Source organism: Oryctolagus cuniculus, chromosome 20 (genome assembly GCF_051225735.1).
Source record: "Oryctolagus cuniculus isolate XC-2025 breed Fujian yellow rabbit chromosome 20, ASM5122573v1, whole genome shotgun sequence".
NCBI lineage: Eukaryota > Metazoa > Chordata > Mammalia > Lagomorpha > Leporidae > Oryctolagus > Oryctolagus cuniculus.
Window position 1 is genome coordinate 45,259,673 of NC_142886.1, and position 23,002 is coordinate 45,282,674.

The 23,002-nt window shown below is 40.7% G+C and overlaps 1 protein-coding gene across 4 annotated transcripts in view; it reads right to left on the reverse strand.

Moving 5' to 3' along the window:
* Positions 1-23,002, reverse strand: part of ATG2B (autophagy related 2B) — a 77,290-nt gene that overhangs the window by 39,685 nt on the left and 14,603 nt on the right. For 2 of the 4 annotated variants that reach the window (XR_016226916.1, XM_070065603.2), the window contains exons 5-18: positions 20,880-21,042; positions 20,046-20,225; positions 16,168-16,264; positions 15,461-15,646; positions 14,145-14,299; positions 13,950-14,055; positions 12,132-12,393; positions 10,501-10,651; positions 9,626-9,718; positions 9,302-9,490; positions 5,062-5,335; positions 4,475-4,577; positions 2,372-2,567; positions 1,940-2,082 (exon numbers count right to left, since the gene is read on the reverse strand). Coding sequence is in view for 3 of the 4 variants with exons in the window: in XM_070065603.2 (XP_069921704.2) it covers positions 1,940-2,082; positions 2,372-2,567; positions 4,475-4,577; positions 5,062-5,335; positions 9,302-9,490; positions 9,626-9,718; positions 10,501-10,651; positions 12,132-12,393; positions 13,950-14,055; positions 14,145-14,299; positions 15,461-15,646; positions 16,168-16,264; positions 20,046-20,225; positions 20,880-21,042 (2,298 nt within the window). In the remaining variant the exon portion in view is untranslated. The remainder of the gene's footprint in view (positions 1-1,939; positions 2,083-2,371; positions 2,568-4,474; positions 4,578-5,061; positions 5,336-9,301; positions 9,491-9,625; positions 9,719-10,500; positions 10,652-12,131; positions 12,394-13,949; positions 14,056-14,144; positions 14,300-15,460; positions 15,647-16,167; positions 16,265-20,045; positions 20,226-20,879; positions 21,043-23,002) is intronic. The other 2 variants (XM_089322815.1, XM_089322816.1) reach the window with 2 other exon arrangements.

Genomic DNA, 23,002 nt, shown 5'->3' on the forward strand with positions numbered 1-23,002 from the left:
CTCTGCCTGTCCAAAAAAAAAAAAAAAAAAAAAAAAAGACATATCACCATGATCCTGTGTCTATAAGACACTAAAAGAATAAACCAGTATTTTAAATCTATAAAGATTTGTTTATAATGCCTATTCATAAATAAAAGATTTAATGGGAATAAAAGGATAAAAGGCCATTGTTAGAACATTCAGAAGACCTTGAAGAGGGTATGAGAACCAGATGGTAGTATAAATATTTATTTCCTGATTTTGGTGGTTAAAGTAAAGTTATATAAAATATTGTTGCTTGGGACCAGCATTGTGGCATAGTGGGTAAAGCCACCCCTGCAATGTTGGTATCCCATATGAGTACTGGTTCAAAACCCGGCAGCAGCACTTCCTAGCCAGCTCCCTGCTAACGTGCCTAGGAAAGCAGCAGCAGATGGCCCAAGTGCCTGGGCCCCTGCACCCACATGGGAGACCCAGATGAAGCTCCAGGCTCCTGGCTTTGGCCTGGCCCAGCCCTAGCTGTTGTGACCATGTGGAGAGTGAAACAACAGATGGAGTCTCTCTCTCTCTCTCTTTCTCTAACTCAGCCTTTCAAATAAATAAATAAATCTTCAAAAAAAAAAAAAAAAACATGCTGTTGTTTGTAGGAAATACATACTCAGGTACTCAAGGTTAAAGGGGCATCAGATCAACAACTTATCTCTAATAGTCTGGGTGGCAGAATGCTCTCTGTACTGTATTTGCAAATTTTCTCTAAGAATATCTGAGAAAGTTTCAAATAATATTAATTTGAAAATATAAATCCAAATAAGGAACAAAGAATTCACATCCTGAGGAAGCTAGACATGAAATCTATATGATACATATACATCTGTATGGAACGCTTCCATAATTATTTAACTCCAGAGGCCTGAGAGAATGGGAAGTGGGCAGAATAAGATGGAACAGGAATTTTCTCAAACATTCCCCATTTAACCAATCGCCCAGGTCAGCAGACATTCAAGCACCCTGAATTCAGCACTCAGCTCCCCAGTTAACCCCTCGCCAACTAGCATGCCAACTGCTTACTGCAGTGGACTGCTCTCTTGCACACCTGAGAACTGCTCCCATCAGCGGAGTCACATGCTTCATATATTCACCAAGGGTCACTTTTGTTTGGTCTCAAATCTGCTTGTATGTTATTCTAAGTACAATTTAATTAAATACTGTGATAACTGATTAATTTCAAGTATCCAGGCTGGGGTGAAAAACTAATCTTAAAAACCTACAAGCATTCTGCTCTGAATGCTTTGAAAATTTTTTTCACTCTACTTTAAAGAATCTAGAACTAAAAACTAAAGACAATGCCTTCTGAGTATAATTGATGACACCACACACACACACACACACACACACACACACAAAAAAAAAAGAGAGAGAGAGAGAGAGAGAGAGAGACAAGGTCTAAATACAATCAGTTAGTGGTTCATCCTCAATGAAAAGGCCTTGGCCTATACCTTAACACAAATTTGTAAGTTAGAATTTAGAATTTCAACATGATCCCTTTTCGAATTCTGAGAAAAGATTCTCCTTGTACATCTGACTCTAGGATTCCGATTCTACTCCAATATCTGCTGGCCTATATACAGATATCTACTAACTCTTTTTATATCACTTCTCACAAAGAAAAGGTGGTATTTACTGCTGTGCAGTAAGTTGACACAAAACAATAAACCAACTGAGGACATAAGCATCTCACATACCAGTAACTCAGACACCACACCCTGGTTAGAAACCCTGCTATGACAAAGCAAACAATAATGGCAATAGTTCTAGGGTCACCATCAACACCATACAAAGCACATGGAGATGCTGGACAAAGAGTAAAGCAACGCAAGAAGGGGGGCCGGGGGGAAGGGGCGGGAGGCAGCTAGGCAGAAAGCCAGATTCCAAGAGTTCAGCTGCATGTGTTTACACTCACCTATTATAAAGCTTCTCATAAAAGCCTTTATTAGGCAGTGTCATGTGAATGTTTGGGAACGTCAGCTCCAGCACGTAGTGAGAATTGCTGATCGCTTTGTCCTGAAACTCTGTCATTTCTACAGGGTCTCCAGGCATCACCATCTAAAACATAACGGTTCAGTGCAAAAAAAGGCATCGAATAACCATCCTATGTTTAAAATAGTGGAAGCACCATAGGACTTGGTACAGAGTAAACAAATAAGCACAGAACATTTAAGCAGGGAAAATACACATAAAGAAAAAAAATTAGATATCCAACCCTGGAGTTAAAAATCCAGCAAAAATAATAGAATATAAAATAATATAAAGCATTTTTCAAAGATAAAGAACACCACTGCTACATGACAGAGGGCACAGTTTCCCTTGTTACTTGTCCACGTTTTCATTCTACCTGCTCGTTCTCAAACATCACTCTCCGAGAAGAGAAAGGAGACGGGGCTGGTCGCCTCAGATCACAGACATCCTTCAGGGAGTGTGCGCCGCCCTCCTCTTCCTCCTGGTAGTGACCATCATGCTCCTCTTCTTCCTCAGCTGCTATTCTCTCCAAAATGGAGTGCATGGCAGGTGGGCTGATTTTCAATACTATTCTGATAGCAAAGACAAGAAAGGAAGATCGAGAGCTAAGTAGAGACGGCAAATCTTCAACTTGGGTGCAAATTAACAAAAAGATCAGGATTAAACTTCTCTACAAAATCTACTTAGGTCTGACGTGACGACTTATGACCATGTTGTAACTTCAGTGAACTGAAAGCAATAAAGGCATTAACATTTTATAGTTAAGTAACAGAAAGCCTGATAAAATATGATAGCTAGTTAACTTTACCCAAGAATTCTAGTTTTCATCATTGAACCAAATCTCAGTCTCTTGCTATAATGGAGGACTTGTCTAAGAAGTCTCATGTTACACAAATTGTTCAAGTGGAAAAAAAGACAAACTGATTAGGAACGCAAAGGGACTTCAATCAGCTTGTGGAAAATGGAATTAAAAGATAAGTTTATTTTGGTGCATAAAAACGAAATCCATGCATATGAGAGGTCTTTAAAAATTCTGTGGAAAACATATGAAAAACCGAATGACAATAATGCTATCTTTTGCTGCAGAAATTTCAATAATACAGGGTAACTGCTACTGTTTTGTAGGTGTAAACTCAGCACCACAGAGCTAAGGCAGCCTTTGACCACAACACAAGCTCATGAACTTTAGATCAAGAGCAGAGTTACATTCCCTTCCTGATCTTCTGCAGAACACCACTGACACAGGCCTTGCATTCTCCATTATTATGATGTGGCACGAACAGGTGTGTGGTATGCACACTGACCCCAGGTCAGTAGGTGGCGCCACTCTGTCTAGTGCACCGTCACAAACCGCTTTCTGGGGTACAGTCATCCTGATGTAAACTGTGCTTCAGGACACCTCCTGGATGCACATTCGATTCTCATGAAGACCCATGTTCATTTTCAAGCACGGATCGCCAACGCCTGTCTACACGTACCAAGGAGGAGGCTGGCAGAAAATGCCTCACACAGGATCATTTTCAAGATCACTGAGCCTTCAAATACTCAATTTTCCATATAACAATGGATCTTTATTTTAAGTAAATGAAGTTCTCTTAAATATGACCCAAGCCCCCCGTCAAGCTAATAGAATTTAAGAAATGATTTCTCTGCTTGAGAAATCCTGGAGCAGCGGGGCTTTGAGAAACAGTGAAATTACCTGGCGCCAGGGCCCTATCCCAAAATGTCAGGGTGGGGCTCAAGATTCCATTGTAAGTGCTCCCCAGATTTGAACAATTCTGTCCAAAAGCAATCGATGACTGCAACATTCACTTGACAATTAGCAATGGTACACTGTGACACCTCCTCTGCTGTAGCCTTGAAGTTATTTTAATAAGGAGATTCTCTTGTCCCTCTACAAAGACTAGATAGCTCAAGATAAAAAAATACATTTTAGGAGCCAGCACTGTGGGGTAGCAGGTAAAGCCACTGCCTGCAGTGCCAGCATGCCATATGGCAACCTGTTCAAGTCCTGGCTGCTCCACTTCCAATCCAGCTCTCTGCTATGGCCTAGGAAAGCAGTAGAAGATGGCCTAAGTCCTCGGGCCACTGAACCCATGTGGGAGACCTGGAAGAAGCTCCTGGCTTCAAATCAGCCCAGCTCCAACCATTGTGGCCATTTGGGGAGTGAACCAGCAGATGGAAGATCTCTCTCTCTCTCTCTCTCTCTCTGCCTCTGCCTTTCAAATAAAATAAAAAATAAATATTTAAAAAAAGAACACATTTATATTTCATTCTACCTCTTACAATATCTAACATATACCTTTCAGAGAGTAACATTCAATATTAATTTTTTATTTGATTTGTCTTTCTCTGGATTTTCTCATCAAGGCTAGACATCTGGGGCATAAATGTAGTAGCCAAAATGTTTGTTAAAAGGACCAAAGCATTTTATTTTTAAAAAGAAAACTCTATGAGAGCTATACATCTTCCTACTCACCGTGGCCAGTCAAAGTCATCTGCTGACGCTGTATCTCCATCCACCCCACTAGACGCCTGGAGAAACTGGACACATGGTTCTCCTTTCTCTTCCTGGAATGACCCTGATAAAACAAGACCCATTTACTGAGGGGCATGCCTTCTCTAGTGCCAAGAGAAAAGATCTTTCTTCTCATAGTGGCATTCAGTGGTTTCTGGCTACTATCAGCCAGAGCAAGTTACGTGGTAGGTAATAAAAATATAGGCCAAGCACTACATTTCCCTGCAGAAAATAAGTCTTTACACAAAGTGAACAAACTGCCATGCTTAGAAGAGTTCTTAAAAACTGACACAAAATACACATGTAACAAAACATCACGTGGTACCCCACAAAACGTACAAGCTTATGTCAGAAAACAGTACGTTTTTCAAAGACTGACTGTATCACATATGAGAAAAATCCCACATATAGTGAGGAAACACTTTGTGCTCTTGCTTTCTAACACGGCTCTGTGTGCTCGGGCTGTCTCACACGTCTGTGATACAGGCTGCAGGAGCAGCTGTTTGCATCTAGTCTGGCTCCTTCTTTCGCAGGCACATCAGTCTTACCAAAGAGTTCTCTAAAGGTAAGTTCCAATTTAATTTGTTCTGGAGCTGATCCTCCTATAAATTCCGTCTTAAATTCTAGATCTGTGAATGCCAAGTGAAGGATCTCCTTCTGAAGAGACTTCTTAAACCACGGGCCTCTCTCTTGATCTGATCGAAGATCAGGTATTGGGAAGCGAACAGAAAGATTCAGTGCTGGTGTGGCGACTTGCACCGATATCCGCCAGTCTGCAGGATTATGTGAGTCATCTAGAAATACTTCAGTAAAAGCCTTGTGCTAAAACACAAAACATGAACAATATGCCCACATATTGATATAAATAAGCACAAATGCATTCGTATTCAACACTGCAGTATGTACAATCACTAGTTCCCCATTTGGTACAAATAATACATTAAAATACAACTGAAATTAATTACAACCATAATAAGTTATAACCAAGTTAATTACAACCATATTAATTAATTAATACAACTATGAGCAGAAGCTAGAACTGCTAGTAAAGTTAAACCTTGATATTAAAAAAACTAAACCAATCTAAAGACAAAAGCACTATAGATGTGTACACATCTTACTATAAACTAGAAAAGGAATAATATATAAATTAGTCTAAGTAACTTCCTTCAAGTTGCTATCCAACATAAAGTAAGATCTCATTACATAGCTCTTAGTACCCAAAATGTGCGCACTGCTTATCCAAAGCCAAGTATGGTAAGAGGCTCAAAGAACATGCCAAGAAGTCCATCTTCAATTTTTCTCCAAACATACTGACACTAACAACGCCTTAGTCTACTGCAGGTTTATCAGTCCTCAATTTCTTGAATCAGTCTCTAATTGCCTAGATTAGAAAGTTCCCCTCTTATGCTAGACTTGGATTTTTTTTTTTAAAACTTATTTATTCATTTGAAAGGCAGAGTGACGCAGAGAGAGAGAGAAATAATCCATCTGCTAGTTGACTCCCCAAATGGCCACAACAGCTAGCGCTGGGCCAGCCTGAAGTCCCAGGAGCCTGGAACTCTAACTGGGTCTCCCACATGGATAGCAAGAACGCAAGCATTTGGGTCATCCTCCACTGCTTTCTCAGGAGCATTAGCAGGGAGTTGGATCAGAAGTGGAGCAACTGGGGGCCGGCACTGTGGCACACAGAGTAAAGCCACCGCCTGAAGCACCAGCATCTCATATGGGTACCAGTTTGAGCCCCAGCTGCTCCACTTCCGATCCAGCTCTCTGCTGCGGTCTGGGAAAGCAGTGGAAGATGGCCCAGGTCCCTGGGCCCCTGCATGCACATGGGAGACCTGGAAGAAGCTCCTGGCTCCTGGCTGCAGATCAGCACAGCTCCGGCCGTTGCGGCCACTGGGGAGTGAACCAGTGGATGGAAGATCTCTCTCTCTCTCTCTCTCTCCCTGGCTCTCTTTCTGTAATTCTGCCTTTCAAATAAATAAATACATCTTTAAGAAAAAAAGAAAAAAAAATGCAGCAACTGGAACTCAAACCAGAGCACAATGGGATGTTGGTGATGCAGGAGGCAGCTTAACTCAGTGACCCCACACCAGCCTCTAGACGTGGGTTCTTACCATCTATCCCACACCTCCCCTGCTTAACTTTCAAGTACTAATCCTCACTCTCGGGCAAAACAGCTCAAGAGATTAAACCAGCATGTCTAATACATCTCTGGAAAACAGCAAAAAGACTAGTCTACAGAATTTAAAGTAACTAACTGGGGATGGAAGAAAATAAAGAATTTATTTAATAATTTATTGTGAATTCTCATACAGAGAAAGCAAAAAATATATTTTTTTCTGTTTTAACAGTCCTACTGCCCCCTCCAGTCCCCAAATTCCTAACTGACGTCCTGCAAATCTGACTGCATGATGTGCTTAGGAAAGTTCACAAGCGCCAGATCTGAGTAAAAGTGACAGAATGTGACAGTCAACGTAGTACTTTCGCATTTTCAAAAGTGCATTCTGTATTTTTGGGCTACATTTTAGGTGGTCTATTAAATGTGAGTGAATAAAAGGTGAAGATTATAGTCATATTTTTTAAATTGAAATTAACACAGAAAAGTCAAAGAAGCTAAACTCCACTATAACAATCAATGTTAACAAATGCATATTTCTACCCATTATTTTCTTTCTTTTTTTTTTTTTTTTTTTTTTTTTTTTTTTTTTTTGACAGGCAGAGTGGACAGTGAGAGAGAGAGACAGAGAGAGAAAGGTCTTCCTTTGCCGTTGGTTCACCCTCCAATGGCCGCCGCTGCAGCCGGCGCACCGCGCTGATCCTGGCAGGAGCCAGGAGCCAGGTGCTTTTCCTGGTCTCCCATGGGGTGCAGGGCCCAAGCACCTGGGCCATCCTCCACTGCACTCCCTGGCCATAGCAGAGAGCTGGCCTGGAAGAGGGGCAACCGGGACAGAATCCGGCGCCCCAACCGGGACTAGAACCCGGTGTGCCGGCGCCGCAAGGTGGAGGATTAGCCTATTGAGCCACGGCGCCGGCTTCTACCCATTATTTTCCTCTACATAAATGTTATTAAGTGTACATGAAGGGGCCGGTGCTGTGGCATAGCAGGTAAAGCCACTGCCCACAATGTCTACATCTCATATGAGCGCCGGTTCGAGTCCCGGCTGCTCCACTTCTGATCCAGCTCTCTGCTATGGCCTGGGAAAGCAGCAGAGAATGGCCCAAGTCATCTTTCTGCATGGGAGACCCAGAAGAAGCTCCAGGCTTCTGGCTTCAGATCAGTGCCGTTCTGCCATTGTGGTCATCTGGGGAGCAAGCCAGCAGATGGAAGTGTGTCTCTGTCTCTGTCTCTCTCTCTCTCTCTGCCTCTGGCTCCCTGTAACCCTTTCAAATAAATAAATACATCTTTTTTTTAAAAAGTGTACATGAAAATTATTCTACTTTTTCACTTAATACCCCTTGATGAGCCTTCTCCATGGTGCTACACTATCTTGACAGTCATCATTTAAAATGGCTGCAGAGGGGCAAGTGTTGTGGCACAGCAGATTAAACCACCACTTGAGATGCCAGCATCCTGTAACAGTGTGTCAGTTTAAGTCCTGGTTGCTCTGCTTACAACCCAGCTTCCTACTCATGTGCATGGGAAAGCAGCTGATGATGACCCAGTGTTTCAGTCCCTACACCCATGGAGGAGGCCAGGATGAACTTCCTGGCTGGCTGGCTGGCTGTGTGCTGCAGGTCCGCCCAACCCTGGGTGTTGTAGACAACTGGGGAATGAATCAGCAGATGCAAGATTGATCTTTCTGTCTCTCCCTCTCTGTTACTCTGCCTTTCAAATAAATGAATAAATCTTTAAATAGTAAACAAAATGGCTGCATAAAATGTTATTTAGCTAATATATTTCAAACTTTATTTAGCTAATCTACTTCAAGATACAAAAGATGTCTCCATTCTTCCAATATTACAAATAATGCCATTCTAAGGACATCTCAATTCTGAGTCGCTAAGCTACCCAAATTCTAGGTCATAAGACACAGTAAGATGTGTTCTGTGATATTTTTATAAAATTAGCATCCAATAAGTAATCACAGAAATCATAGAAAATTATGGTATGTAATTTTTTCCTCTTTAAGGTTATGATGTAATTATTAAATATATCTACAATTATTATTTTTAAAATACTGATATTTGGAATTGAATCGCTGTATATGGCTAAAGAGGGCCCAAAGAATGGAATTCTCCCTATTTAATCACTTTGAAGTGCATAGCTAGCATTTTTTTTTTAGTTTTGTTCTGAAAGCTTTACAAAGAATTATATTAGGCATTTTATCATCCTTTTAACTTTAGTTTGCATGCATTTTCTTGTGTAGATTTGAAAATTGTATACCAGTTTTTCTGAATACTCTAAGATAAACTGCACTTTTTAAAGAAAAAAATTAAAGATAATAAAATATATATTGTAAAGAAGGGGTACCAAGAAATTTATATAACACCTTGAAAAAGATGGTTTATGCTATTAGCAAAATGCCCTTATGTTAGGAAGCTGTCCATGTGCTCTATTGAAATAGAACAGTAGTGAATGTTCTACACAGATGCACAGACAATGTCCTATTTATTTAAAGATAATTGGGGGAACAGAGAAATAAATACATGGAATATTATTATTAGAATATTTACTTATATTAACAATATTTCTGTTCTTTTATATAGTGGCTGATACATAATGTGGTAAAATAAATGTAAATTGCTTAAACTAAAAAAAAGTATAAGTTTCTGAATACTTACCAGACTAATATGCTTATTGTATGAAGTATACATGTGAGATGCCATCATTTCTACCGTAGTAAGTTTTTGTGGTTGAAGCAAGGAATTTAACCTGTCCACAATACTGATATCCAGTTCACAACATACTGGATTTAATTTAATTTGTAATTCTGCCTTCTGAGGAACTGAACTAAGCCTTGCTTGACTACCCTTAAAACAAAAAAAAAAGAGAGAGAGAGAAAGCATCAACAATCACCAACAGTACAATAAAAATTGGGCTAAATTCTTACTGTGACAAAACAGACATCGAACAAGCAGGTGGTGACCACACCACCCAGCTCTCACCTGGGGTCCTCTGGTCTCACAGTGCTTGTAATGAAGCTGAAGACACGCAAGGGCATGGGCGTCAGCTCCTTCTTTGGAATGGAACGTCAAAAGCTTAAAAATAAAGATAATTTAAAGGTCAGCTATTTCTTTTTTTTTTTTTTTTTTTTTTGACAGGCAGAGTGGACAGTGAGAGAGAGAGAGACAGAGAAAAAGGTCTTCCTTTTGCCGTTGGTTCACCCTCCAATGGCCACCACGGCCGGCGCGCTGCGGCCGGCGCACCGCACTGATCCGATGGCAGGAGCCAGGAGCCAGGTGCTTTTCCTGGTCTCCCATGGGGTGCAGGGCCCAAGCACCTGGGCCATCCTCCACTGCACTCCCTGGCCACAGCAGAGGGCTGGCCTGGAAGAGGGGCAACCGGGACAGAATCCGGCGCCCCGACCGGGACTAGAACCTGGTGTGCCGGCGCCGCTAGGTGGAGGATTAGCCTAGTGAGCCGTGGCGCCGGCAAAGGTCAGCTATTTCTTTTAAAGATTTATTTATTTATTTGAAAGGCAGAGTAACAGAGAGGCAGAGGCAGAATGAGAGAAAGAGAGGTCCTCCAGCCCTTGGTTCACTCCCCAGATGGCCACCACAGTCGGACCTGGGCTGATCCAAAGCCAGGAGTGAGGAACTTTTTCCCGGTCTCCCACACAGGTGTAGAGGCTTGGCCAAGCACTTGGGCCATCTGCTACTCTTTCCCAGGCCACAGCAGAGAGCTGGATCAGAAGTGGAACAGCTGAGACTTGAACTGGTATCCACATGGAATGCCAGAATTGCAGGCAACAGCTTTATCTGCTAAGCCACAACGCCAGCCCCTCTTACAATTCTTAAAAAGTCAAAATATCCATACTCACCTCTGTATAGTGAGGAGGAACAGAATGAAAATCACTTGGAAACAGGCACTCCAAAAACTCCATTTGCCCAATGGAAACATCAGTACTAAAATAACGGGAAGCTGATCTTTGTCTTTGTTCATAGGATATTTTGATTCCAGTACCTATAAACCTATTATTAAAAATACAGCATTAAAGAGTGTCCATATACTCCACATAAATCTAGATTTAAAAATGTATCAAAAAAAAAAAAACAGTGCACAGTATTAAAAGTGTCTAACAATTACGTACTTACTTTGACAAGTAAGGTTGTTAGCAGTAACTATTACTCCTAAAGACATCAACCAGAAAGACTGATTCAAATTTCCCACTCCCTGACATAAAATATTAAGTTCTATTAATGGGAAATTTTCCAGAATATATTTATTTCCAACACTGCTCTTCCTTCTTCCACTTCTAAAATCTTTTAAGCTTGTTATATAATTATATTTAAAATTAAATAGTCTCTTATAATTAACCTAAACCATCACGGAATATTTCTAATACTTGAGTTGGTAAGGTCCAAGTAAAGTCTACCTCTAGTTTCTGTTGATTTTGTCATATTTTCTTCTGGCACATATTTGAAATCTTGTCAAAAATAGGAAGAAAAATGTTTTTATCATTTGATTGTAATTACTACAGTTTCTTTTGGCAAGTGTCAAAACTACTTCAGATACTAATTTTTTATTTATTTATTTATTTATTTGACAGGTAGAGTTACAGACAGTGAGAGAGACAGAGAGAAAGGTCTTCCTTTCGTTGGTTCACTCCCCAAATGGCTGCCACAGCCGGCACTGCGCCGATCTGAAGCCAGGAACCAGGTGTTTCTTCCTGGTCTCCCATGCGGGTGCAGGGGCCCAAGCCCTTGAGCTATCCTTCACTGCTTTCCCAGGCCACAGCAGAGAGCTGGACTGGAAGAGGAGCAACCAAGACTAGAACTGGCACACATAGGGGATGCCAGCGCTGCAGGCAGAGGATTAACCTAGTGCGCCATGGTGCCAGCCCCCAGATACTAATTTTAATACTTAAAAAAAAGTTCAAAATAAAATTCCAAGATATTTTTTAAAAATTGATATATGTGTCTCAACCATTATATAAACTAACACATCACTCACAATTTACAGATCATTTTCATATTAAAATAAACAGTATTTGCATGGTAACAGTACTAACAAATTCAGTTAGCTCACGTATTATAACTCAAGCCATGATAACAGGTCATTGGCTATTTGGACAGCTTTGCTGCTTTCTGGTTTTGTTTTTGAAGCCTTAGTTGCCAGGCATTATCCAAGCTGAGGCGGTAAGAACCACTTTCATGATCAATGGTGTCAGTAGCAATGATGGCAAAATGTGGTAAAACCAGTATGACCAGCAAGGCAAGGCGCTGAAGAGATGATTTTGTAAGACTATCCCAGCTTATATCTGAACTTTTTGTGTGCCAAACACCATGAATGAGACAAACTAAACGTCTCTGTAGCACTGCAAGAAACGCTCACTCATTCTACTCATTTACAAATAAAATGTGAATCAGAAAATAAAAGTAGATAGGCAGAGGAAGATCAAAGCCTACAACTAGTTCTTTCTCAAGGACTACGAATAAATCTAAAGTTTACCGAAGGTGATCGTGTGAGCAAGCTTCTGCAAACACTGCCCGGAAGGACTTAAAGTCCTCTGTTGAAAATCCTTCTGGATCGATCTTCTCTATACAAGTGAAGAAAGCTATCGCCATGGATGTCAAGGGGTTAAGCTTCGAGGCCGTCTCCGGTGGAGACAGAGGATCAATGTGAAGCACAGAGACTGAGAGAGCTCCCACAGCCAGTCTGAAAATAAGCTCAGGCCTGGATTCGTCCACCGAAACAGACCTTGAAGGAAGAGCTGAAAAACATGTGGTAAGTATATAGTCACAAACTTTAATACTTAAGACTCATCTACATACCAAAATTTACTCATGCACTAGCTTTAAAAAACAGGTGATCTCACAATAGTTTTGAATATTAAATAATTAAAGCAAAATAAACTGTTATCTTACTGCATGTTTTATCCACGATCCTTGATATCTGAAGTATATAAGAGTATGTTACATATGAACAAAGCTTTTGCATTAATAAAACCATATTGGACAAATAAACATTAATCAAAAGTTGTTCACCAAATTTTCCTCTAAGCCCTGTGTTTATTTCAATCAAATTTTGCATAGATGAAAGAAAGCTGAGGTTCTCTTTCAAAAGATACATAAATAGTAATACAAAAACTGAGACAACTAAACGACATTAATGATCATAAGAAACTAGTGGTATACTTTCCCACTTCAATATTTATGTATTTAAATTCAATAAATGAGCTACTATTATAAAAACACCTCTCAGGAAACTGTTCAACAATGCTTCATTTTTCTTTCCAGACTTTGTTAAATGACCTTGTTAAATGACCTAACCCAACCCCACTCCCCCTCAAAAAAAGGATGGGAAAGAAAAGAAGCAGAACGGGGGCCAGTGCTGAGGTGCAGTAGGTTAAGCCTCCACCTGCAGTGCCAGCATCCCATGTGGGCACTGGTTCAAGTCCTGGCTGCTCCACTTCCAATCCAGCTCTCAGCTGATGGCCTGGAAAAGCGGTGGAGGATGGCCCAGTGCTTGGGCCCCTGCACCCACATGGGAGATCAGGAGAAACTCCTGGCTCTGGCTGTTGCGGCAATTTGGGGAGTGAAGCAGCGGATGGAAGACCTCACTGTCTCTCCCTCTCTCTCTCTGTAACACTGCCTCTCAAATAAATAATCTTTAAAAAAAAAAAAAAGAAGAAGAAGAAGAAGAAAAAGAAAAGCAGAATGACACTTTTTTTTTTTTTTTGATAGGCAGAATTAGGGACAGTGAGAGAGAGAGACAGAGAGAAAGGTCTTTCTTCCATTGGTTCACCCCACAAATGGCCGCTATAGCCGGCGCGCTGTGCCAATCTGAAGCCAGGAGCCAGGTGCTTCCTCCTGGTCTCCCATGCAGGTGCAGGGCCCAAGTACCTGGACCATCCTCCACTGAGAATGGCACTTTTTAAAAGGAACAATTTAGGCCGGCGCCGCAGCTCAGTAGGCTAATCCTCCGCCTGCAGCGCCGGAACACCGGGTTCTAGTCCCAGTCAGGGTACCGGATTCTGTCCCGGTTGCCCCTCTTCCAGTCCAGCTCTCTGCTGTGGCACGGGAGTGCAGTGGAGGATGGCCCAGGTGCTTGGGCCCTGCACCCCATGGGAGACCAGGAGAAGCACCTGGCTCCTGCCTTCGGATAGGCGCGGTGCGCTGGCCACAGCAGCCATTGGAGGGTGAACCAACGGCAAAAGGAAGACCTTTCTCTCTGTCTCTCTTTCTCTCACTGTCCACTCTGCCTGTCAAAAAAAATTAAAAAAGGAACAATTTATTCTAGCTTTTAAAATGCCTTCTATTTACTTACCAGTCTTCTGTAAAGACGCTGGATGCACGAGGTTGGACGGAAACGTCGACCCTCTTACTGGCTGTTCTTTACGATGATCAAGGAATTCTCCCCAAGTTGGCTGAAGCTGTAAAAGCCAGTTTTTAAAAGCACATGAATAAAGTGCAAAATTTCAGAAGCAACTTTTCCAGACTGAACAAAAATGAAATGCTCTACCACAGTAGCACTCAGCGGCGATCCTGCTGGGGTGTTCGTGTAAGTGCCAGGCAAGGATGACTCCAGGTCCATGGTTGGGGGGTCCCCAAGGGGTGGAAGAGAAGAGAGGCTATGAGACATGTCCATATCAGCCATGGAGAAGAAAACGTCTTCTTCTAGAGAGAAGTAAACCCTGTCACTTATCTTGTAATTCCACCAAGTCGTTAAATAAGTTAATACAGGTTAACATAATTTCTTCCTTCAGGTGATTTGAATAGAGTGACGCCACAAATTTTATGACTTCCAATGGGGCAATCTATTTGAATCTAATTTATTAATGACATAGTAAGAACTCAACTGAATACAAGAGTTAACAAAAGGTTAAGCTATCCTACTGATGTCCTGGGTCTTTTTAATAGAAACAGTCTTCAAAAAGAATTTTAAAATTTAGTTTATTATGGTGCAAAAATTTGAATTTATACATATGAAGTTTTCAAAAAGTTCTTGAAAAATACATGAGAAAGCTATGCATGAATTTCAAAAATGTTTTGCACCAAAATAAACTCTTAATTTCATTTCCAATAAACTCGTTGAAGCACCCTTGTATTTGACATGTAGGATTACATGGTATACTTTTAAAGTATCATCTGACAACTTAAAAGTTAAAATCCAGATTTTAAAGTAATATATATTACAATCTCCGGTTTCAATAGGCATACCTATTTCTTAAAAAGCCAAAGGAAACACTCAGAATTTTGTATTTCAGCTTCTTCTTTTTGGAGACTATCTACCCTCACACAAAACAAGTTTTCTAAAGCCACAATTTCTGGAGCAGGCTTCAGTTTTTTATCTGGTTTAACATTCCGTAATTAAATTGCTTGTTATTACTTATGGTTTTAGTCCTTATCCATTCTGAAACACTTTTGTAAAGTAATCTAGGTAAAGATCATATTTACATATGATTGATGGGAAGAATAAGAACTAATGGAAAGAAAAGCTTCCTATTTAAAGGAATCATCTGTAAATTACTATGTGAATAAAAATTTGGCAAAATGAATAATTAGTCCTAATACCTGTCATGTAAATCTACATTTTCATAAAATGATTTTCCTAAGAATAAATCATCATTTACAAAATAAAACCACACAAAAAAATGATACTACAGCAATCATGTGTTGATGTATCACTATAATTCTGTGGTTAGATAAACTCACAAATGACAGTTTTCTTAAGAGTACGGATCTTTGGTTCTTTCACTGCTAAACTCCTTTCCACAGATGCCAAAATGAAGGTTATGATAACGTACGACTCTGGTGTCAACCATTTGCATTGCTTACCACGGCTAGATGGCGTACGAGCCGTTTCTGTCTCATAAAAGCTTTGCTCTGAAGATACACCCACAGAGAGGGAATCTTTTCTCAAATAATACCGGTTTAATTCCATCTGAATTCGATACTCGTCTTCCTGCTGCATAGGTCGATTTTTCCTATCTTTATTAGCTAACCCTATTTTGCTAGAATTTTCTACAAGTATACAAAAGGAAAGCAAAACAGTAATTAAATTTGGAGTTAATTAAGTTATTTCTCTACCAAAACCCTCTTATCCAATACCAATGGCAACTTAACATCCTAGTCAGTGCAAAACCACCATTATCTAATATCAGTCAGAGATTTAAGCATAGCTACAAGCAATAGCCACGGATCACAAAATCTTACCTCTGACAGATGTGAGTCATTTAAGGTATTTTCAAATGTATGCTACCTACTTTTGTTCGAGAATACTTTCTCATTTACATGAAGTACTATCCCCCAGCCCAAGAAATAAGTCAGAACAATAATGTGACACAAATAATATCAATGCAAATTTGTGTAATGATAACACAATTAAAAGGACCCATTCAAATAGTTAGATTCTTATTTACAAAATATTACTTTCATATACTCAAAAAATAATAGACTTTCCTACATATATGTTACGTATTTTAATATTTTAATTTAAAACTTTAAAGAAATTAAAATAATAATAATAACAGACTTATACTTGCCTGGTCCAGCAACAGCTGCTAACATATCCAAAAGCAAGTGCACCTGTCTTGGTGACAGGAACAGATGAATAGAGTCTATCTGTCCATCAACATCCAACTTAAAAAGCAAAAAAAAAAAACTATTTAGGGTGAGCATGCTTTATAAGCTCATCACCTTAAAATTCAATATATTTTAAGCACAGAGATAGAATGCAAAATCTTTAGTCTCAAATTCCTTAGCCCAAAATCCTTTCTACCAATCACAATGTTCATGAAAACACTGAAAGGCTGCCAAACTGTTGTTACAAGAGAAAAATCCTCCCAAGAAACTGCATGTCGGCAAGTCTAATGTCTGCTGTCTCTAAGTCTTCAGGGTAGTTAAGATACTTGAACGGCTTTAAGACCTGGTGTCCAACAGGAACGGGAAAGTAGCAGTATATTCACTGACTCTCTAGTCTTAAAATCACATCCTTCCAGCCCCACTCAAACCAGGGCAAACAGCGGGCTTTCCTAAGCCTGCCGCCGGCCATGCCGTCGATCACCTGCGGGCACTCGCCAGCCACTGCGTGCTTGTTCACCACGCCCTCTCCTCGTGGGCAAGGGGAAGCCACAGCAGAGATGCAGACAGATGATGTTTCTCTTTCCCAATTCTCTGTTCATATTTACTTCTAGAAATAAAAGCTCATCCCACTCTTCTCCTGACTCCTTTGAGGGATACTGACAAAAGCAATGACTGCCCTCTATATAATATCCAAGCTGAATATCCCAGCCTTTCTTTTCATGTTCCTCCTCTTAGCTCTATTCTACTAACACTAACTCCTATTATCTTCACGTCATTTTGCAAGTGCTGAGTAATTCAGCTCATAAATCACATTCACATTTGGAAAACAGGTTCATCCCCAGGAGAAGAACAAATTGCTTCTGATGATAAAAGTGAAAATTAAAATACATTACATAGTGAACTTGAGAAATTTCCATTCTCCAACTAAGTATATAATATATTCTCCAATAACAATAATCATTATTATCATTTTAAGTACATTTAATTATTTTTATTTCTTTGAAAGGCAGAACAACAAAGAGAGACAAGGAGAGATCGACCTTCCACCTCCTGGTTCACTTCTCCCACGGCCAGGCTAGACCAGTCATGGGCCAGGAACTCAATCTGGTCTCCCACATGGGTGGCAGGGATCCAGGTACCTGAGATGTCACCTGCATTAGCAGGAAGCTGGCTAGAACGCTGAGGCAGGGCAGAACCCAGGCCCTCTGAGATGAGATGTGAGTGTCGCAAACAGCAGCTTAACCAATCGGGCACAGTGCCCATCCTATGATATTTTTCTTAGCAGTGGAATACTATACAAGGTGGTTTTATGTATATTTCCTAATTCTTATTCATGTTCTAATTTTAAAGAGGAAACAGGTTCACAAAGATAAGTGATCTGCATAAGGTCATGTAACAGCCCCAGAGCCCGGTTCTAACCAACACTAATTCATATCGATGCCCACACCCCTTTTGTGGCATAGCTTCCCATTTCTGCCCATAGACTGCTTGTTTTTCAGGGCTCTCTACTGACTGCTCACATCCTAGACCATCAATCAGCAAGGAATTAAGGCTGGGGATAATAGGAAAATGTCACATATTTTTAATGTTTCTTATTTGTTTAGTATTGACACAACAGTCTCTGCCCATCATTAAAATGGATGAGCAACAGTTTCATTTCTCATCTTCATAGAAATATCACATTATTTACTAATAATGAGGTTGGCACACAAAATCCAAAGTACACGTTACTTTCTTCTGAAAATATAAAAGAACATAACTGAAAACAAAACAAAACAAAAAGATCAGTGTAACATGGTAACTGAAACAAAACACCGCTAAATTCAAGGCAGGCAGTCCTTTATTTTCATAAACAGTGTATTTCCAAAAACATACGCTAAAACTGAATACATGAAACATCAGACTTACATACTACACAAGAGGGTACTACTCCCAGAACTAAAAAAAAAAAAAAAAATAACAACCTTTTGTAACACTTTGAACTCAACATTGGAAGACTTCAGTCTAGTGAGCATCCGAAAGACACTGAAGACACTGGGCGTCCCTGGTCACTGCCGCCTGTGCCTACTCTGTACGAAAATTATCAGATGCAAGGTTCTCAAGGTAGAACTGGGATTATTTCATTTAGCACTTGTTTTCACTAAATCCAGGTAAAATCTATACAAATACTCAAGTTATTACCCCCAAAAAAAACTGTACAGACAAGAATGGTGGTACCTCCAAATACTCCAGCTGTTCATTTGTCACCTATAATATACAACTCCTACAGTAACACAGAGCGGGCATTTATGCAAATCGATACATTTAATGCTCAAAAGTTTCAGTCTGCACAGAGACCAACAGCACAGATACACTGGGGCAGGTGCTGAGCCTAGCAGTGAAGATGCTTACATCCCATCAGAGTACCTGGGTTTAACACCCACCCTGGCTCCCGACACCAGCTTCCTGCTACTGCAAACCTGAAAGGCCATGGTTATGGTCAAGTAGTCGAGGTCCTGCCACCACATGGGAACTTGCATTGAGCTTCAGCTCCAGCTTTACCCCCCCCCCCCCCGCCACTGTGGGCATCTGAAGAACAAACCAGTAGATAGGATCTTTGTCTCTCTCATTTAAAAAAATGTTAAGGTATACAAATGTTGAGAATTAAATATAATTAATCAAAACAGAACTATAAAAGTTATTGCTATGGTCTTCCTTCTTAAATGATAAGTGCATTCCACAAAGACACCGATGCATTTATTTCCCGAAGATACTACCACAGCATCAGAGCCCCTGCTGGGGCTTACACATACCTACGACTACCTGCTCTCTTAACAATTCTGTCATATTTTATGAAAAGGCTCAAGACCTAATGGAAGACTCTCCCACCATCTGAGGTAGGACAGAGAGGGAGTGACTAGAGACAGGAATGTTTTCATGCCCATCGTCCCTTTCCTCCTCCAGCCCTCAAGTATTCCAATTAAGGGAAGGATTCCTGGAGACTCCAACCCTGGAAACCTTTTTGTGTACAGTCATGCCTATCTAGGGAGTCCCTCCCATGTTCCCAAGGCGATTTCTATACCCGATTGTGTCTTAAGCCAAGACCGCATTCCACTCATCTCAGCCTCTGTCCCAAGAACTTGCACAGAGGACAGCCTACAGTAGTCACTCAGACGTCTACATCTAGGAGAGCAATAAATAAACAAATGAATATATCAACTATCTCTTATAGAGATTGTATAGAAAGTTAGTTTTCAAAGTATGAAAATAACACTTGACAAATAATATTTCTAACTGACCACATAAAGGCAAGTTTCCAAATTCTCTAACAGACTGCTCAAAATCATATCCTAAGCAACAAGCACAGCGAGTTTTACACAATGTCCTCCAAAAAACGAGACATGATGAAAAAAGTCACTCTTTTCATATATATACAACTATAAAAATGGGCATTCTATGCCAAATATAGATGAGCAGATATTTCACATGAATATAATTAAATATCTTCTACAAACTATTACTTTCAAGATCTCTTCTCCTCTGAACTTAATTTTATAATAGAAAGAGATGAGTTAGTATGTTCCCAGGTATCTGAACTAATGAAACCACACCTCACACAAGAAAGGGGACTTTGTTTTTATAGGATGGGGGAGAATGAGTGAAGACAACGCTTCATAAAATCTAAGTCACCGCATTAATACAGCTCACATGAATTTCGTAACGTAAGGATACATGCACCAACTGAGAGGAAAAGTGATGTCTCCAGGAAGGAAGGCACCCTAGTCAGGGGATGATCTAAGCCATCAATCTGCAGGTCGCTGTGTGGATTAAAGAATCTTATATAAAACAGAACACTGACCTTTGCTCCAGGAAGCACTTCATTCTGTTTCAAGGTGAGACTTAACTCCAACCTACCAATTAGCCCTCCGATCTGCACTGGGTCAGAGGGCGCTAGCTCGGGTAAATTTCTAGTTAACTGTGGGTGTGGCTCATAAACAATTTTGGGGTTCCAGCTAGGTGACAACTTTGGCTCAGATTCCTACAATAAAGCAATAAGAACAAGTGATTATGTAAAATAATTTAAATACAGCGAAACAGAAAGTATGTCGGCTTTAGAAGAATAAACTACTTAACATGCAAAACTGTAGGATTATGTTGCCATGAATAAACCAGTAACTTACAACTAAAATGAAACACAGTAGTACGTTAGCAAAGGATATTAATAATAAAGGCAAATCATGGAAAAGGACTTTGTGAATGTTTACACTGTTCAAGTTAGAGCAACACAAAAACCTAACAGATACTGTATTTGTGAATTACCCTACAAGGTGCATTATGGAATGACTGCTTTATCTGTGAGATATATTTGCTTCAAAAGGTAAACATAATCACAGTTGGATTTCCTCTGATTTTACTGTGAAAGGACATTAGATGTTGATAAATCATTTTGCCCCAAGACACAGTCATCAACACTTTTCTATCACACTAATAGAAAGCAAACTGGCAGGAAAGGCATTAGTTGTGTTTTTAAATCTCTGAAATACCTAACTTCATTACAGAATATTTGTGTGAACTCCCAAGCAAGATGGAGACCCATCAATACATACTCTACATCCTAGCACAATTTAATAGGTCTCATTTACACCTTTTAAAAAGCTATGATTACATCTTTTCCCCATTTTGGTTTTCTTACCACTGGTGCTGTTGAACACACTGGGGAAGATTTTGCTGATGCAGAAAACTCATCCCAGAAGAGAGATACTCCAGAGAGCTGAAGCAACTTGTGAGCAAAAGCTGTGGGCTGATGTACATTAATTCCTGAGGATTCATCGGCAGTTTCATCACAGTACACAGTTCTAAAGGTTGAAAACAAAAAGGACATTTGCATAAAATTCCTTGAAAAACCTATCTGCAATAATAAGAAATGCACATGGTTTTTCAGTTAAAGGATTTTTTCAGCATTAGCACTGGATATGCCTAGAAGGTGGATCAGCATCACCAGACCTTACTACAGCAAAAACAGTTTCATAAGGAGATCAGAACTTCAAGAAAGATAACTTTGTAAGGCTCTCCAATTTGGGGAAAAAATAACTTCTTAAAGGTAGCTGCATGGAAAACAATTCACAAAACACCTCTTCATAAAACTGAGATATTGAGCCGCCGCCGCGGCTCACTAGGCTAATCCTCCGCTTTGCGGCGCCAGCACACCAGGTTCTAGTCCCGGTTGGGGTGCCGGATTCTGTCCCGGTTGCCCTCTTCCAGGCCAGCTCTCTGCTGTGGCCAGGGAGTGCAGTGGAGGATGGCCCAAGTGCTTGGGCCCTGCACCCCATGGGAGACCAGGAGAAGCACCTGGCTCCTGCCTTCGGGTCAGCGCGGTGCGCCGGCCGCAGCACGCCAGCCGCGGCGGCCATTGGAGGGTGAACCAACGGCAAAGGAAGACCTTTCTCTCTGTCTCTCTCTCTCTCACTGTCCACTCTGCCTGTCAAAAAAAAAAAAAAAAATTAAAATAATATGGCACACCTGGAATTCTTATGCAACTAATCTTGTTTTAAAAAGATACAGAACGAGATACAGAATATGGATCTAAATGTATGAGATTTTAGGTCTTTTCTATATATATCATTTCAGGTAATGAACTGTAATATCAAAGACCTGTTAACCATAACTCTTGGGGCCGGCGCTGTGGCGTAGCGGGTAAAGCTGCTGCCTCCAGTGCCAGCATCCCATATTGGCGCCGGTTTGAGAACCAGCTGTTCCACTCTCATCCAGCTCTCTGCTATGGCCTGGGAAAGCAGTAGAAGGTGGCCTAACTGTTTGAGCCCCTGCACCCACATGGAAGACTCAGAAGAAGCTCCTGGCTCCTGGCTTCGGATCAGCACTGCCCCAGCCATTGAGGCCAAATGAGGTGTGAACCAGCGGATGGAAGACCTCGCTCGCTCTCTTTCTGCTTCTCCTTCTCTCTCTGTGTAACTCTGACTTTCAAATGAATAAATAAATCTTTAAAAAAAACAACAACAATAACTCTTACGGACAGATCCATTTTGAGACTATTTTGAGACTAAAACCGTAACATATCTGCTTAAAGTTTGGCCCAGAGCCCTAGCAGATTCTAATACAAAGTATGTCTGGTGCTCAGCGCCTGCACTTCACCCTGCTCCTTTCAGTCTGCAGTTCATTCGGCATCCTGAACAGTTTCCACCTCACAACAGCGTGCAGGTACGCATACGTCAGTGAATCCCTGGTTTAGAACAATTTTTAGGGTGCCAAGTGACACGCACAAAAAGAAAAGCATCATTATTTGTCTTTTTATGTAAGTCACTATTGCAGGTATTGACCTTAACCCTAACAGAATCCTCTCCTGAAGCAGTGGCCTCAGCCTTCTGCACTAAAGCAGCCCTCAGATGAAGCACAGCGAAGCAAACAGCACTCACATTAATGGAGCCCTCCACTGGGAGAGCCTTAAATGCAGCAGCCCTCAATTACTTACTATTTGGTATTAATTAAAAGAGGAGTTGTTGCTTTGAATTCAACATAGTATTATATATAATTACACCCCAACTGATATTTTAAGTTCTCAATAATGGAATTATAATATTGTAACTTGGAGAGAAGCACTTTACTCTCAAATATGTAATAGTTTAATGTAATATTATCACCTCAAATCTCCAAAAGCACCCTGAAATTTAATGTGACAGTTACGGGGCTGGCGCCGTAGTTCACTTGGTTAATCCCCTGCCCGCAGCACCAGCATCCCATATGGGCTCCGGGTTCTACTCTCGGTTGCTCCTCTTCCAGTCCAGCTCTCTGCTGTGGCCC